Source organism: Convolutriloba macropyga, chromosome 1 (assembly GCF_964194025.1).
Source record: "Convolutriloba macropyga chromosome 1, txConMacr16.3, whole genome shotgun sequence".
In the NCBI taxonomy this organism is placed as follows: domain Eukaryota; kingdom Metazoa; phylum Xenacoelomorpha; order Acoela; family Convolutidae; genus Convolutriloba; species Convolutriloba macropyga.
In genome coordinates, this window is record NC_134468.1 from 33,310,823 (window position 1) to 33,329,788 (window position 18,966).

Here is an 18,966-nt window from a genome sequence, read left to right on the forward strand (position 1 = left end):
AGTGGAACAGCATTAGGCCTACAGTAGCCTGTTTTCAGCTGCCCTTTTTCTTATTATTCCCCACATTTCAGACTGATCTTTTCATGAGCAGCATTGCTCTTTTTTGTTGACTATAGCCACTTTTTTTGCGTCTGAAACTTTCACGTGGTACCATTATTGCAGCCAACATTGGTCAGGCTATGGTCAGCCTGAAGCTATGGTTACGTAAGAGCTCATCCTCACACAGACAGCTTCACGGAGGCAGGGGATTGAACTCTCAATCATTGGCGTGTGAACCACACACCTTACCTCTCGGCTCTCACGCCACAACGTTAAGATAACATTTTCTGCCTACGTATTCTGTTCTACTACCTGCAGACGCTGAATTCGCCAACAAAAGACAATGAACAGCAACAAACGCACAGCTAAGCTCACTTTTTACTTTTTTCCTAGCTATCCAATTACTATAAAGCATTGCATATATGATGACTTTATGTCCTTAATTTATTGAACATATTCAGCATTTTAGAAGTATTTCAACAATTTTCTTTTGGTTTACCTTTAGGAAAGTCACTCGACTGCTGGTCAGGTTGTGACTCTTTATTACTGTAGTAGTAGTCCATAATGTACTCTCTCACAAAGTATATAACCAAGAGTGTCAGTCCAATCCAGGATATGTTGTCTTTTAGAAAAGGAACGAGAGTCTCCGAGGGAAAAGCGCTGATAGTATCCAGCCACGGTCTATCATCGCTATGTCTCTCGTCCTTGCTGCGGTCGGATCTGTCAGCTTCTTTGACGGCAGGGTTTTTTTCGCCTGAATTTAAGTAACTGTGATCACGAAACCAACTTACCCGGATCCAAATTCGAGAATGAAACCAGTATTTAAATATCTTTGTTCACATTACATATTATTGAGATTAGGCACGTGAATACATTTTTATAAGCAACTTATTTGGTCATACCATCCCAGATTGATGGGACCACTGATCCCTCTTATGCGCACTTACCTTTTTCTAGTTTTTGGTCTAATTATAGGTCATCTCGAACTTAGACTTCGACGTGGTCTGCTCTATACAAAGTCTTTTAAACATTTTTTGCAGCTAAAAGTTGAGCAAAATAATTATTACCTGATTTGGTTGAAGGTTCGACTGAAGAAGATTTTACAGTCTGTTTGGGTCCTAATTTACTTTCCTTCCTGTCAATCTCATCTTGCTTTGATGACATCATAATCAGAGCCGCTGTCACTCCGAATACTGTGAGTATACAAAACGCACTCTGGTACTTAACAAACAGTCCATCCGAAGCATCCCTTCCACGAGAGGATTTCTGATGGCGACTCTTATTGCGATTGGTAGCAACATCTCCAGCCCCGCCATTTGACTCGCTGAAACAGTTTCTGCTGAATTTATTCTTGTCGGCAACTTTCAAAGAAATCAGATTTGAAATTCATTAATCAGATTCATCAGAAAGAAATTGAGTCAGCATTTGAAAAAAAAAAAAATGAATCGGCCATGCAAAGAAAAAATATATATCTATAATTAATTGTGAGTCAATATTCATTTCACTGCATTATACAATTATGTAAATAAAGGCATTTGTAATGATTTTTCTGAAAAACCAAGAATGGATTCACGGAGTTTTCACCAAGTCACCAAGTAGTTTTTTTTGTGTCATTTAATGTCAAACTTTGTAGGAGATATTTCAATAGGTGCTAGGGCAATCTAAGACGGGGCAATAGACCAGAAAGCCCCTAAAACATGCCCATGGATCGATGGCAGATAAGATAATTTTATGCTAGTTTGCATTGAATCTTAACTTCTGCCAATGAGAATATAGATTAATTTTCGATGTTTTGTCCCATTTTTTGTTCTTCGATCTATTGTTTGGTCACCATTTCAATGTTTATGAAATAAAAAAAATTCCTTTAGCCACGTTTTTACTGTACTGTTTAAGCAGACAATTTACATGACCAATCTATTTATAAACGCTTAAAATTTGGAAATCTTAACAAGAAGAAATGAAGGAAAATAATTAAAACAGATCTTAAAACAATTGCCTCCTTTGCAAAAAGGGGACTACTCTTACATACAATTTAAGCGGGAGATTTCTCAACCAGTCAGAGACAATTAATAACTTTCCACTTAAGGGCATACTATGTTAAACTGAATAGAATAAAGCCCGACCTGCGATTTTGGATTAAATCCCACAGCGCTTGAGAGGCATAGCCGAGAACAACGGTACGAAATTGCACTTAAACTGATACTCGGCTATTTAAACTGTAGCCCAAGTAATAATGTGTTGAAGTATAGCACAGAAGGGGTTGATTTTCTACTAGGTACCAGAAATGGGGCAATTGTTGAAAAGATCCGTAAGATCTAATAGAAACGTACTTTTAAAAACTACAGAAAATAAATCAAGAAAATCTCCTCAAAACAATGAACTACAACAATTGGAATCTTCTCTTTTTCCAATATGCCCTGAAAGAATAAACCACTAGTTCGGTTTCTACGTTACTAACAAATTTGTAATACAAGAAAAAAAATCAAGAGCCTCTATAATACAAATTTGTTAAGGAATTCAATACAAGAAAGGACTCACGAAACTTGAATTCTTATTCCATACAATTCAAAATACAGTTAAAAGACTCTCTATATTTACAATTTTCAATTGCTCAAGTCAATCTTTTGCAAAAAAAACTTTTGAAGTTTTTCTTTCAGTGTATGATTAGTTTTACTTAAACTAATAACCTTTAAATACAGTGCAAAAAGAATGTTATTTGTTTTTTTTCGGGTATTGATTTTTTTTTCAAGTGTTCCTATTCTGTTGTCGCCAGAATTTGAAAAAATGGATAGTATTTTTGGTGCTTCAGAAATTATTTAACTGTACGTTTGTAAAACAATTATTTTTTTGGATCTTAGATCAATTGTTTTTCTTGATTACTGAAAAATTATTAATATTTGTACTCGATATATTAATTTAAAAATTGGATGAGGGTCATAAATTATAGAAATAATCCATTTTTGATTTTGAAAATGCCCACTTTTAGACACTGGGCCAGTCATGACACCTAAAATTTTCTTACTTCAACTTTTTTTGTAATTTCATTTACTTCAGAATCAAATCCAAACCAAAAACGAAATACATGAAATGTAAAATAAAGTTACCCTCCTCTTTGACTCGTCTTTCGGTCATTCCTGTCCTGACTAGTCCCATCGATAGGTAACGTGCCCCTTCCCCTTCCATCATGCTGTAGATTGGCAACGCTTCTATTTTGTTTTAAGCGCATGATTAATTATGATATTGAAGTATATTTTTTGGGCTAAATTCCAATCTTTAAGTAAGTATGCAGAGATATGTTTATTGTAAGAACCCCCATGACGGAGTTAGAAGCGTGGCAACACGAAATAATGGACAAACTAGCTATTTTCACAAACAAATACTTTTGCTATTTTCACTCTGAATGCTAGTTTTTGATCGTGTGAGATAAAAAAGGACCTTGAAATATGAATGAAACCGGAAAAGGTTGGTTTGTCAGATTACATTCTTCATTTACGAAAATCAAGTTATTGGTGATTTTTCAATGTAAGTTACTTTTTAATCATGTAGACTCTAATTTATATGCGTACAATTGAATCCGTCAGAAGTTTGTGTACATTAGACTACTGCTTTTTGGGGTATCGAGATATTAAAGGATGAAAACGAGGCCGGTGGCCGAGTGAAACAATTAATAAGGAATATGAAAAAACAGTGATCTAATGAACTTAATTTACAAATGTAAACAGCAAAAGCATCGAATAAGTTTACTGTTCATTAACTCAACTACTCAATAAAACCCCGTAAAATCATTAACTAACATAAAAAACATGTACTTGTAAATGTTAGAGTGTAGTTCTGGGAAGCCTAAGGCAATTAGAGCTCAAAGCCGAGGGCGCATGAGCCCCAGGCTGAGCTCGAATTGCCGAAGGCTTCCCAGAACTATACTCTAACTTATTTAGACCCCAATTTCGTTGTTCAAAACTCAAAGAGAGAATTCAAGTAAAATTTATAGTAACATTGCAATTCTCGGGCAGCGAATCAATGCAACAATTGAAAAATCGTTCAATCCATATGATATGTTTTCTGAATTCCTTGATATTATTGGAAGAGCTAATAGATCGCAGAGGTCGTCAGCCGGCTTTGTTGTGTCACTCTCATTGTCACTCTTTATGGTTTTTAGAAAAATGAGCAATTCAAAAAAAATCTTTATATTGACACAATTATAGACCTTAAAAAAATCCTTTCATGTTTTCATTTATCCCCTTTAATTATCTTTGAAAAGTGTAGGCTTTGTCTAATGAGAAAAAATTGGGCTTCCAAAAAAATTTTCCAAAAAAAAACATGCTTTAAGGCTTCACAAGAACACTAATTTTAGGTTTAATTTTTTTTTTTTAAGTCTGTAAGTCTAATTAGACCCGCCAAAACTTTAATTGGCTCTAAAAGTGCTGAAATCTTCAATACCAAATAATTATCAACTGAATGCTAGCGGAATTTTTTTCAAACTATCCAGAGCTTTGAAGTTCTGCATTTCAAATCTGATCTACGTCTATAGAGGCTGTGCTACCCTGCTCCAATGCTTCAATTGGTAGACAATTGAGACAAACTTAAGGAGGAATGGGTTTGAAACTTTATGTACTCTTTATTACGTTATTCTGAGCCAGCTCTTGTTCTCTTTTCAGAAAGTGTCAAGTGTGACGTTTTGGTTTGTTCAAATTATGGGTCAAAACAGTTTTGACAAATGTGCCTTATAGGCCTGATTTCCTTGGTCATTTACTTTTCCTATTCCTTAAATGAACTAACTGACTGCGCTTTCGAACTCATCTGCTGGGGATGAATGTCCTCCCTAAAGTCCTCCCGTTTTGTTGTAAGAGTGGGGGGAAGTAGTTTGCCTACGGGGAATAAATTGAGGTAAAAGTGAGGGGGCTATATTGTCAAATGGTGTTAGAGTGGGGCAGTAATTGGTGGACTTACCCACAATTTTGACGAATTAAACCCGGCCAAAATTGCGATGCAAGAGTGGTCCGAAACGGGCCGCAATGGGAGGACATTTGAGTAATTACATTTTGAGTCGAAAGGGTACATATATGCAAGGATTAGGAGGTAAAAGAGAAATTAACGCCCACTCTTACGTTTTTTGGTCTGCAAATGGAGGCAAATTGATGTAAGAGTTTGGGGGTATTTTCTCCATTGCCCCTCACTCTCACATCATTTTATCCCCTTGACGTTCCAAAGAGAAGTTTGAGTGAAGGGTTTATTTGTCTTTTACTCCCTCACCATTACATCCTTCCCCTTGGCAGCCCATTGCAGCCCAAAAAGATGTAAATGGTTTCACCTACGTGTTCCTAAAACGTCCTCCAAACTGACGTCCTCAAGTCCCTCTCTTACATCTTTTTGGGCGGAAAAATTTGACTCGGTGGCCATTTCGTTTTAGCGCCTGGATACTAGTCACCACTGGGTCTTTAATTACATATTAGAACATAAAGTTTGGCTGCCCCCAAAGGGACATTTTGCCCTAACATGAGGTCACTTGCGCACGGGTGCTGGACACAATACCAAAAGAAACCTGGTTGCACAATAATACGAAGACCGCTTTCTGAGGAAGGGCCTGAGGCATAGGGTGCAACCTTGGTCAATATCCTCTACGTGGTGCTCCCTAGGTAAGTGCCGGTAGCTCTGTTAGTGGAAGTTAGTTTAGCTGACAATCTGTAGATAGAGCCCTGAACAAGCCACATTGGACTTAAAACAAGTTATTTCTAAAGAATTCCTTTGAACTGAGCAATTTATTAAAATATTTCTCTTTATTGACCCAATTATAGACCTTAAAAGAATCCTCGTTGCCGAAGTTGTTATATTTTGTTATTGTTTCCTGTTTTCAATTATCCCCTTTAACTATTTTTGAAAAGTTTAAGCTTTGTCTCATGAGAATAAATTAGGCTTCCACTAAAATTTCCCAAGAAACATGCCTTAAGGCTTCCAAGAATTTTTTCCAAGAAGTTTGCTCAGTTGATTGCTCGTTTTATACCATTTTGTAAGGCTGAACTCTTCGAGACAAATTTGAAAAGTGAGCGCAAAACTGATTAAGTTAAATATCTAGTGTGATAAGAAACGTAAAATCTTCAAAAAAATGGGACGTTTGAAAAAGTATGAAATATTGACTTCTTGCTTGATCAACTATCGTAAATTATCACTTTATTTTTGACTTTGTTTAACAGTGAAACGGAGATCTAAAAGTTCGATATTTACAGTTCTATAATTTTTGTTTCAGTTAACTTGTATGTTCATGGTATTATTGGGTTGGGGAGTTTATGGACGATTGGGTTAATGGACAATTGATGTTGTGTATTGGATATTTTTGCTGCGTACAAATAAATCAAGTTTACGAGGCCATTGCATTTTGACACTCGTTATCAACGGTTTCACTCGGCTTTGGGATTTGTTTCTATCCAGCAGCAACTCGACAGGTGAATAAAAATTAATCTATAATATATCCTTGCTGATATGCAAGAATAGTTTGCCAGCTAAAATAAAAATACTAGGAGCAAAACAGGTCATTAACACTGACTTTTTCTCAACAATCCATTAACTCTTCTACATTTTAAGTCAAATTTCCTTCCAATAACCGGTATCATTTTGTGGAGTTGACGTAATTTTTCTTCACAATTAGCAGATTTGTTCGTAAGACAGTATTTGTTAGATCAAAATTTTAGCAGCCCGAGGGACTTAGTGCCCTGACAGGAGCTTGCTTGCACTCGAGTTCTGGACACGAGGCCCGAAGTGATCTAAGATTTTGTTAGTGTATTTAGAGAACAAGAAGATTCGAAAGTGTTGATTTTCTTTTGAAATCAAAATTAGGAAAAGAATTTTGCCGATTAGTAAAAAAGAAGTTTTCTAAAAAAACTAGAACTTATTATAAATTATTTATAGTGGTTTGATTCAAATCTTAAAAGTTAGATGTCTAGCAAAGTCTATTTTTTTGCCCTAAACGTAGTGTCCTAAATTAGAACACTAAGTTTAGGTTAAAAAATTGTTAACTGTTCTGCAATTACCATTATAATTTATACCAATATGTTATAATTTATTTAAAGAACCGTTACGCTAAAAAATCAATCAATTTTAGCAGCCATAATTTAGAACTCGAATTGAAAATAGGCAACAGGCAACGCATTCCGGAATCTGAATAGAGAGTTACTCTTTATTACATTATTTTGAGCCAACTCTCGTTCTCCTTTCAGAAAGTGTCAAGCGTGACGTTTTGTTAGTTCATATTAGGGGTCAAAAGGGTTTTGACAAATGTGCCTTATATGCCTGATTTCCCTGATCATTTACTTTTCCTATTCCTTAAATGAACTAACTGACTGCGCTTTCGAACTCATCTGCTGGGGATGAATGTCCTCCCTAAAGTCCTCCCGTTTTGTTGTTAGAGTGGGGGGAAGTAGTTTGGCTACGGGGAATAAATTGAAGTAAAAGTGAAGGGGCTATTTTATCAAATGGTGTTAGAGTGGGGCTGTAATTGGTGGACTTACCCACAATTTTGAGGAATTACAACCGGCTAAAATTGCGATGCAAGACTGGTCCGCAACGGGCCGCAATGGGAGGACAATTGAGTAATTACATTTTGAGTCGAATGGGTACAAATATACAAGGATGAGGAGGTAAAAGAGAAATGAACGCCCACTCTTACGTTTTTTGGTCTGCAAATGGGGGCAAACTGATGTAAGTGTTTGGGTTATTTTCTCCATTTTCCCTCACTCTAACATCATTTTATCCCCTTGACGTTCCAAGAGAAGTATGAGTGAAGGGTTTATTTGTCTTTTACTCCCTCACTACTACATTCTTCACCTTGGCAGCCCATTGCAGCCCAAAAGGATGTAAATGGTTTCAGCTACGTGTTCCTAAAACGTCCTCCAACTGCAGTCCCTCTCTTACATCTTCTTGGGCGGAAAAATTTGACTCGGTGGCCATTTCGTTTTAGCGCCTGGCTACTAGTTACCACAGCCCCTCTCTTCCATCTTTTTGAACCGAAAAATTCGACCCGGTTGCAATTTCGTTTTAGCGCCTGGATACTAGTCACCACTGGGTCTTTAATTACATATTGGAACATAAAATTTGGCTGCCCCCAAAGGGAATTTTTGCCCTAACTTGAGGGCACTTGCGCACGGGTGCTGGTCACAATACCAAAAGAAACTTGGTTGCACAATGCTACCAATGCTACGAAGACAGCTTTCTGAGGAAGGGCCAGAGGCATAGGGTGCAACCTTGGTCAGTATCCTCTGTGTGGGGCTCCCTGGGTAACTGCCGGTAGCTCTGTTAGTGGAAGTTAGTTTAGCTGACAATCTGTAGATAGAGCCCTGAACAAGCCACATTGGACTTAAAACAAGTTATTTCTAAAGAATTCCTTTGAACTGAGCAATTTATTAAAATATTTCTCTTTATTGACCCAATTATAGACCTTAAAAGAATCCTCGTTGCCGAAGTTGTTATATTTTGTTATTGTTTCCTGTTTTCAATTATCCCCTTTAACTATTTTTGAAAAGTTTAAGCTTTGTCTCATGAGAATAAATTAGGCTTCCACTAAAATTTCCCAAGAAACATGCCTTAAGGCTTCCAAGAATTTTTTCCAAGAAGTTTGCTCAGTTGATTGCTCGTTTTATACCATTTTGTAAGGCTGAACTCTTCGAGACAAATTTGAAAAGTGAGCGCAAAACTGATTAAGTTAAATATCTAGTGTGATAAGAAACGTGAAATCTTCAAAAAAATGGGACGTTTGAAAAAGTATGAAATATTGACTTCTTGCTTGATCAACTATCGTAAATTATCACTTTATTTTTGACTTTGTTTAACAGTGAAACGGAGATCTAAAAGTTCGATATTTACAGTTCTATAATTTTTGTTTCAGTTAACTTGTATGTTCATGGTATTATTGGGTTGGGGAATTTATGGACGATTGGGTTAATGGACAATTGACGTTGTGTATTGGATATTTTTGCTGCGTACAAATAAATCAAGTTTACGAGGCCATTGCATTTTGACACTCGTTATCAACGGTTTCACTCGGCTTTGGGATTTGTTTCTATCCAGCAGCAACTCGACAGGTGAATAAAAATTAATCTATAATATATCCTTGCTGATATGCAAGAATAGTTTGCCTGCTAAAATGAAAATACTAGGAGCAAAACAGGTCATTAACACTGACTTTTTCTCAACAATCCATTAACTCTTCTACATTTTAAGTCAAATTTCCTTCCAATAACCGGTATCATTTTGTGGAGTTGACGTAATTTTTCTTCACAATTAGCAGATTTGTTCGTAAGACAGTATTTGTTAGATCAAAATTTTAGCAGCCCGAGGGACTTAGTGCCCTGACAGGAGCTTGCTTGCACTCGAGTTCTGGACACGAGGCCCGAAGTGATCTAAGATTTTGTTAGTGTATTTAGAGAACAAGAAGATTCGAAAGTGTTGATTTTCTTTTGAAATCAAAATTAGGAAAAGAATTTTGCCGATTAGTAAAAAAGAAGTTTTCTAAAAAAAACTAGAAATTATTATAAATTATTTATAGTGGTTTGATTCAAATCTTAAAAGTTAGATGTCTAGCAAAGTCTATTTTTTGCCCTAAACGTAGTGTCCTAAATTAGAACACTAAGTTTAGGTATAAAAATTTTTTTTTTACGTCTGTAAGTCTAATTAGACCTGCCAAAACCACAATTGGCTCTAAAAGTGCTGAAATCTCCAATACCAAATAATTATCAACTGAATGCTAGCGGAATTGTTTTCAAACTATCCAGAGCTTTGAAGTTCTGCATTTCAAATCTGATCTACGTCTATAGAGGCTGTGCATCCCTTTTCCAATTGGTAGACAATTGAGTCAAGCTTAAGGAGGAGTGGGTTTGGAACTTTATGTACTCTTTATTACATTATTCTGAGCCAACTCTCGTTCTCCTTTCAGAAAGTGTCAAGCGTGACGTTTTGTTAGTTCATATTAGGGGTCAAAAGGGTTTTGACAAATGTGCCTTATATGCCTGATTTCCCTGATCATTTACTTTTCCTATTCCTTAAATGAACTAACTGACTGCGCTTTCGATTTCATCTGCTGGGGATGAATGTCCTCCCTAAAGTCCTCCCGTTTTGTTGTAAGAGTGGGGGAAGTAGTTTGGCTACGGGGAATAAATTGAAGTAAAAGTGAGGGGGCTATTTTATCAAATGGTGTTAGAGTGGGGCTGTAACTGGTGGACTTACCCACAATTTTGAGGAATTACAACCGGCCAAAATTGCGATGCAAGAGTGGTCCGCAACGGGCCGCAATGGGAGGACAATTGAGTAATTACATTTTGAGTCGAATGGGTACAAATATACAAGGATGAGGAGGTAAAAGAGAAAAGAACGCGCACTCTTACGTTTTTTGGTCTGCAAATGGGGGCAAACTGATGTAAGAGTTTGGGTTATTTTCTCCATTGTCCCTCACTCTAACATCATTTTATCCCCCTGACGTTCCAAGAGAAGTATGAGTGAAGGGTTTATTTGTCTTTTACTCCCTCACTACTACTTTCTTCCCCTTGGCAGCCCATTGCAGCCCAAAAGGATGTAAATGGTTTCAGCTACGTGTTCCTAAAATGTCCTCCAACTGCAGTCCCTCTCTTACATCTTTTTGGGTGGAAAAATTTAACTCGGTGGCCATTTCGTTTTAGCGGCTGGCTACTAGTCACCACAGCCCCTCTCTTCCATCTTTTTTAACCGAAAAATTCGACCCGGTTGCAACTTCGTTTTAGCGCCTGGATACTAGTCACCACTGGGTCTTTAATTACATATTAGAACATAAAATTTGGCTACCCCGAAAGGGACTTTTTGCCCTAACATGAGGGCACTTACGCACGGGTGCTGGACACAATACCAAAAGAAACTTGGTTGCACAATGCTACGAGGACAGCTTTCTGAGGAAGGGCCTGAGGCATAGGGTGCAACCTTGGTCAGTATCCTCTACGTGGGGCTCCCTGGGTAACTGCCGGTAGCTCGGTTAGTGGAAGTTAGCTATTATAGGTAGAGCCCCTAACAAGCCACATTGGACTTAAACAAGTTCTTTCTAAAGAATTCTTTGAAGTGAGCAATTTATCAAAATATTTCTCTTTATTGACCCAATTATAGACCTTAAAAAATCCTTTCAAGTTTTCATTTATCCCCTTTAATTATCTTTGAAAAATAGGCTTTGTCTCATGAGAAAAAATTGGGCTTCCAAAAAAATTTTCCAAAAAACATGCTTTAAGGCTTCGCAAGAACACTAAGTTTAGGTATAAAAATTTTTTTTAACGTCTGTAAGTCTAATTAGACCTGCCAAAACCACAATTGGCTCTAAAAGTGCTGAAATCTCCAATACCAAATAATTATCAACTGAATGCTAGCGGAATTGTTTTCAAACTATCCAGAGCTTTGAAGTTCTGCATTTCAAATCTGATCTACGTCTATAGAGGCTGTGCATCCCTTCTTCAATTGGTAGACAATTGAGTCAAGCTTAAGGAGGAGTGGGTTTGGAACTTTATGCACTCTTTATTATGTTATTCTGAGCCAGCTTTTGTTCTCTTTTCAGAAAGAGTCAAGTGTGACGTTTTGGTTTGTTCAAATTAGGGGTCAAAACAGTTTTGACAATGTGCCTTATATGCCTGATTTCCTTGGTCATTTACTTTTCCTATTCCTTAAATGAACTAGCTGACTGCGCTTTCGAATTCATCTGCTAGGGTTGAATTTCCTCCCTATAGGAAATTTGACAAATTTGAGCCCAATTTTCAGAAAGATGATTGCGTTGAGCAACCCGGGTCGCATGTCTTCTCTAAAATCCTCCCATTTTGTTGTAAGAGTGGGGGGATTTATTTTTCTACGGTGGATAAATTGACGTAAGAGTGAGGGGTAATTTTGTTTGGGGGGTCGCGGGCAAAATGATAATAGAGTGGGGCTGCAATTGGTGGACTTACCCTCATCTTTGAGAAATTACTCCCCGGTCAAAATTGCGATGCAAGAGTGGGCTGCAATGTGCTGCTATGGGAGGATATTTGAGTAATTACCTTTTGAGTCAAAGGGGTAAAAAATGCAAGAGTGAGGGGGTAAAAAAGAAAATAACCCCAACTCTTACGTTTTTTGGTCTGTCAATGGGGGTAAACTGATGTAAGAGTTTGGGGTGTTTTCTCCATTACACCTCACTCTCACAACATTTTACCTCCCTTGACGGTCCAAAAAGATGTAAGTGTTGAGGGTTAATTCTCCCTCACTATTACATCATTCCCCCTTGGCAGCCCATTGCAGTCCAAAAAGATGTAAAAGTTTTCAGCTGCGTGTTCCTAAAATGTCTTCCAATTGCAGTCCCTCTCTTACATCTTATTGGGCGGAAAGAATCGACCCGGTGGCCATTTCGTTTTAGCGCCTGGCTACTAGTCACCACAGCCCCTCTCTTACATCTTTTTGAGCCGAAAATTTCGAACCGGTTGCAATTTCATTTTAGCGCCTGGATACTAGTCACCACTGGGTCACTAATTACATATTAGAACATAAAACTTGGCTGCCCCCAAATGGACTTTTCGCCCTAACATGAGGGCACTTGCGCACGGGTGCTGGACACATTACCAAAAGAAACTTGGTTGCACAATGCTACGAAGACAGATTTCTGAGGAAGGGCCTAAGGCATAGGGTGCAACCTTGGTCAGTAACCTCTACGTGGGGCCCCCTGGGTAACTGCCGGTAACTCTGTTATTGGAAGTTAGCTAAGCTGACACTCTGTGGATAGAGCCCTGAACAAGCCACCTTGGACTTAAAACAAATTAGTTCTAAAGGATTTCGTGCCAGTCCGATTCACATCAGCGCAGGCAAGAACCTGAGAAGCGAGGTGTTGAAGCGAAGCATCGAATAGCGCCTTTGAAAGAAGGGGGCAACTCTAATTGGCCTGAAACACTTTTTAGTAGGCTGTGAACGCAGGGTTAGTATGGTTGAGATGTGAGGGAGCTTGGGACAAATGCTCTACAGTGTTCGTTAAACGTTGACGAGTAGTGAAAGAGAAAATTGTGTTTGATCCGTGCAAACAGCTAGCATCTGATATGAAGGTCTTCTAGTAGGAAATACTGAGTATGGTCCAGACAATACAGATGTAATGATAGTCACAGAAATAACATCACAGTGTAGTGTGGCAACAGTGGTCGCAGAGATTAAAAAATCAGCAGTGACTACTCTGCATGTTTGGTCCAGACAATACTTGCTCTGTTTGTCCTGAAGGATGGTTGAGATACAGAGAGACTTGAGGCTCTGGGACACAACACCTCACAGAACTGGACCCCAGATGGTTTTCGCACCGATGCTCTTGTTTACCCTTGCTTGGAACTCACTCCTCTAAAGCTCAGTAGACTAAATACCCGAAACCCCGGCCAAAGTGGAGGTGCACCGAAAGGAACCAGTATTTATTTGCCAGCGTATTTAGAAAATTAAAAGGTAAAAAGTTAAGAGCAATTTTTGTCATCACCAGAGAAAAATTAAAAATCAGGTTTTGCTATTTTGCGAGGGCCACTAAGTGGTGCAAAAAGTAGTGCACGCAACATTAGGCTTAGTAAAAAAACTACATGGGCAAGAAACCTAGACAAACGCACTTAAAAATATTTTTCTTTCGCTTGCATGTATTGTACGTGCCTTCATAAGACTTATTTGCAAATTTAATTACAAAGTCAAAAAGCCTAGAGATTTAAGTGGCAATTGTTACACTGCATTCTCTATATAGGTTTTGCACTGCCATCTACTTAAAATATCCGTTGTTTATGGTTTATTTTTGCTTTTTCTCAATAGTTCAATTTTAAAATTCCAGAAAGTAATTTAGCCCTTTCTTTCTAAATCCCTTCGTTCTACTTCACCTTATTTTTAGTTAACAGAGCTTGTTTATAGTAGCTGTAATTGTTTGGCTTCTACACATTTAGCCAATCTTTTAGATGACAAACAACATCTGAAGAAATAAATATAACCAGTTGCTGATTTTTTATTGGTGCCATAATTTGCGTTGTTTTGTTTCTGACAAACAGCTCTTATATTTACACTAAAGTAGTTCAATTAACTATTGACATAGCAGATTTATGTTTTTGTTTTTCTGAATTTTAGTGATTCAAGAGCAACATTATTCAATTAAAATTTTCAAACTTTTTAGTTAGCCTTTTGTCATTGAACTGCAATTCAAGCAGAAACGAGTGAAAATTTCCTATAGTGAAGTAGAACCCTCGAAAACTTATTTAACAGGGGAACACTTTCCAAAAGGTCTATTTCAAAAACTAATCTTTACTCATTCCTGTTTGAATTCAATTATCTCGGGACCAGTTTTTTTCTTATTTGAAGTTTGTCTTAAGAAAAAAAATCTTGAAACGAAAAAAATTGTTTCACTGTAATGGTTTAGATTTGAGCAAAAATGACATTTTCCGAAAACTTAGTTGCCTTATTAAACTTTTTGGATCTTTTCCGTTTGTGCACCCCCAGCTTAGTGGGTGCATATTATTTGCAACCCCCAGATGCACGTGCAATATTTTTACATAATGATTTACTATGTAATGACACGTGCTCTGTAACTGGGGGGAGCATAACGTATTGGGAGGGGGGGGGGCACAAACGAAAAAGATCCAACTTTTTTTAGTTAACTGCTAACGCGGCAACAACCTTGCAACGTTACCACAACCTGTCAGATCAAAATTTTGGAACTTTGATGAAATGTCTTTGATAAAAAGATTTTTCTTTTTGATTAAAAGATTTTTTTGACAGATTTTAAATAATGATAAGTGGCCTTTGATTTGTGTCTTCTGATAGGGCCACTCGCTCATCAACGTTAGAGAGTTGAATAATGTATTACACTAATTTTTTTATATTTTTGTTCAAAAATTTTCTTTTCTCATCGAAAAAAGGTTTTGCTGTTTTCCGAGGACCACTAGGTGGTGCAAAAAGTAGTGCACGCAAAAATGGCTTAGTAAAAAAACTATATGGGTAAGAAACCTAGACAAACCCACTTAAAAACATTTTTCTTTCGCTTGCATGTTTTGTACGTGCGTTCATAAGATTTATTTGCAAGTCCTTTCTTTCTAAATCACTTCGTTCTACATCACCATATTTTTAGTTAACAAAGCTTGTTTATAGTAGCTGTTATTGTTTGGCTTCCACACATTTAGCCAATCTTTTAGATGACAAACAACATCTGAGGAAACAAATATAACCAGTTGCTGATTTTTTATTGGTGCCATATTTTGCGTTGTTTTGTTTCTGACAAAAAGCTCTTATAATTCAACAAAAGTACTTGAATTAACTATTGACATAGCAGATTTTTGTTTTTGTTTTTCTGCATTTTCATGTTTCAAGAGCAACATTATTCAATTAAAATTTTCAAACTTTTTAGTTAGCCTTTGTCATTGAACTGCAATTCAAGCAGAAACGAGTGAAAATTTCCCATAGTGATGTAGAACCCTCGAAAAACTTATTTAACCCGGGAACATTTTCCGAGAGGTCTATTTTAAAAAAGTAATCTTCACTCATTCCTGTTTGAATTCAATTGTCACGGGACCAGTTTTTTTCTTTTTTGAAGTTTGTCTTAAGAAAAAAAATCTTGAAACGAAAAAATTGTTTCACTGTAATGGTTTAGATTTGAGCAAAAATGACATTTTCCGAAAACTTAATTGCCTTATTAAACTTTTTTTAGTTAACTGCTAACTCTGCAACAGCCTTGCAACGTTACCACAAACTGTCAAATCAAATTTTTGGAACTTTGATGAAAAGTCTTTGATAAAAATATTTTTGTTTTTGATGAAAAGATTTTTTTTTGACAGATTTTGAATAATGATAAGTGGCCTTTGATTTGTGTCTGCGTATCATGTCTTCTGATAGGGCCACTCGCTCATCATCGTTAGAGAGGTGAATAATGCATAACACTAATTTTTTAATATTTTTGTTCAAAATATTTCTTTTCTCATCGAAATAAGATTTTTCGTTCTGTCTTCATATCAATCGACATTGGTATGCTCACTGTTCAAATAATCTTTATCGCAATTCTCCGGGATAAAGTATGCTCAAAGATTCCTTTTTTATGTCTAAGAAAAAATGTTGAACATTCTCTTCACTGCACATTCATTACTTTTCACTGTCATTACATTGACAAAAAATAAATATAAATATACTTTTTCCATAATATTTTCTCCTGTTTCTAAAAATAAAACCTCACCGACATCTTTTTAAGCAAACGTTCTTCAAAAATCTTGGATAGTAAAATGTTTAGTCAAAATTTTATTACACGCACAATTTCAGCGGCCTGTTTTGGATCCATGCAGCTTTGTTTTTGACTGCATCGCAACATTAACTTAGAGAGAAGCCACAAAATTCAACCGATTACACAAAATAAATTTAAAATTTTTACACACTAAATAAACTTTGATGGCTGCTAAATTGAAGAAATGTTTGGATTTTTATAGCTCTTTTCAGGCCAATTTTCTCTTTTCGGACTTCACCGTATAATTTCTCTGACATAAATCTGAACGCATTCCGAGATCTGCAGTTGGCTCGTAGCTGATCTTAAACACTGTTTGTATCTGAAAAATGCATGTGCTGCGGATTTTGGAGTATCGAAGTCCAGCTTACTTAGCACCACGTCTCTTTCCATAAAAGGTAACTCTTTAGCGGGCATCATGGTTAAAGGGGTTCTGCATTCTGTAACGTGTCTGTTTAAGTAGCAGGTTATTAGAAGCAACAAGTAATAAATAAAATGCCGACTCAAAACCATTTTGAGATAAAAGAATGTTTCGTGAAAAGCCAAAAGCTATAAACTTTGGTCACAAGGTCTTTGAAGAGCTCATGGATTCAATTCAATCAAATATCTATACAAAAGCGAAACTCAAATTTGTTGATAGCCAAAAATGTTTACCAACTAACACCGAATCACCCTCAGGCATTGAACTAGTAAAATATAAATCGTGCATCTTTAGACAAAACCTCAACAAAATTTTCAACAGACCTTTACCTGATATAAATGTCCTCAAATATTAAAGGAGAGAAAACTAAAATCATGCGCCCATCTAATTCAATGTACATTCCATAATATTGGTTTTGTGGCCTGTAATTTGAACTTTAACTACAAAAGCTACAATCGCTAGGGCATGATAGTAATAGAAGAAACGCCGGTATTTCAACGGGAAAGTAGTTGATAAAAAAAGGAAATCAACCACCAGCAAAATTTGCCCTGTTCTCCAAACGCTAATCGCGCATGTCGAATAGGGCCAAATTTTACTACTTGTTGATTTCCTTGTTTTATCCACTACTATATATTAGCTCTATATTCGATCAAAAATCAATCAGAAATCAATTAAAATCAAAAATAAAACAAAAAATCAAAAAATCAAAGCAAAATTTACATTTCACTCTTTAAGAGCGATTCACTCTTATTCGGTGTGATCCCCCAGTAGAAAGATCGCTCTTTTTCGCTCTTAAAGAGTGATTCCCTCTTTTTTGATATTTTCTAATTTTTTTATACTTTTATTTTAAATATTTCTATACTCTTCAATAAATTTATATTTTCTTTTACTTTTTCTATAAGTAGTAATAGGGTGAGCAAGGCTCCCCCGGGGGGGGGGGGGGGGGTGGACCCCATGTATTAAGATAGGGTACAAGAGTTATTTTTGAGAGAGGGTCTACACTAATGTATTAAGATAGGGTATAGGCGGCGTACATGTATTAAGATAGGTTATAGCGGCGCCACGTATTAAGATTAGCGGGCGCCACGTATTAAGATTAGGAATAGCCGCCGCAACGTATTAAGATTAGGAATAGCCGCCGCAACGTATTAAGATTAGGAATAGCCGCCGCAACGTATTAAGATTAGGAATAGCCGCCGCAACGTATTAAGATTAGGAATAGCCGCCGCAACGTATTAAGATTAGGAATAGCCGCCGCAACGTATTAAGATTAGGAATAGCCGCCGCAACGTATTAAGATTAGGAATAGCCGCCGCAACGTATTAAGATTAGGAATAGCCGCCGCAACGTATTGAGATTAGGAATAGCCGCCGCAACGTATTAAGATTAAGTATAGGGACCAGGGTATTAGTAGTATAGTGTGAGTAGATCTCGCGCATTTTTGTGAGCCCGTCAATGGCCTTTCCGCGCAGGGAATTGTACAGGCGGGGAATTGTACAGGCAGCGCGCACGGGAATTGTACAGGCGGGGAATTGTACAGGCAGCGCGCACGGGAATTGTACAGGCGGGAAATTGTACAGGCAGCGGGAATTAACGGATAATTCCCCTCGCAGTAAATTTCAACATGTTTATTGGTATAACCAGCGCAATGTATTAAGATTAGGTATAGCCGCCGCAATGTATTAAGATTAGGTATAGCCGCCGCAATGTATTAAGATTAGGTATAGCCGCCGCAATGTATTAAGATTAGGTATAGCCGCCGCAATGTATTAAGATTAGGTATAGCCGCCGCAATGTATTAAGATTAGGTATAGCCGCCGCAATGTATTAAGATTAGGTATAGCCGCCGCAATGTATTAAGGTTAGTTATATCCACTAAAATTGAGAAAATTGAAAATTTTTAAAACAATGAATTATGAAAGTACAAAAAGACAGACACAGTATTAATCAAGTACATTATAAGTAATTTTAAAAACAACAGAGAGCGCTTACAATATGAAAATTGATTAAATAAATTACAAGTTCAGGGGTACAGTATGAATTCCATCAGATAACACTTTTCGTTTAGGATAAAAATATGAGAGTCCTTTCTTTGTTTGTTCATAGGTTGCGACGCAGTGGTTGATTGTCCGAAATCCTCTATTTGTAGATGTTAAATTGATGATTTCTTCCATCACCCGCCGATATTTTTCCAATGGTTCATCTCCGGTCTCTTCCAATGTTCGTTTGTTTAGTCCTTTGCTGCTGAATTTGTACTTATCCGATTTGGCAGCGTAGCAACAAT

The 18,966-nt window shown here is 37.0% G+C and overlaps 2 protein-coding genes across 2 annotated transcripts in view; one reads left to right on the forward strand and one right to left on the reverse strand.

The window, feature by feature from the left end:
* The window catches only part of LOC142339175 (uncharacterized), a 7,757-nt gene extending 4,181 nt beyond the window's left edge, over positions 1 to 3,576 (reverse strand). Inside the window, exons 1-3 of the mRNA XM_075389018.1 lie at positions 3,144 to 3,576; positions 1,107 to 1,363; positions 539 to 793 (exon numbers count right to left, since the gene is read on the reverse strand). Of these exons, the coding sequence (XP_075245133.1) occupies positions 539 to 793; positions 1,107 to 1,363; positions 3,144 to 3,265 (634 nt within the window). The 5' untranslated portion in view covers positions 3,266 to 3,576. The remainder of the gene's footprint in view (positions 1 to 538; positions 794 to 1,106; positions 1,364 to 3,143) is intronic.
* The window catches only part of LOC142338034 (DNA replication licensing factor mcm5-like), a 409,068-nt gene that overhangs the window by 32,748 nt on the left and 357,354 nt on the right, over positions 1 to 18,966 (forward strand). The gene's annotated exons all lie outside the window — the stretch shown is intronic.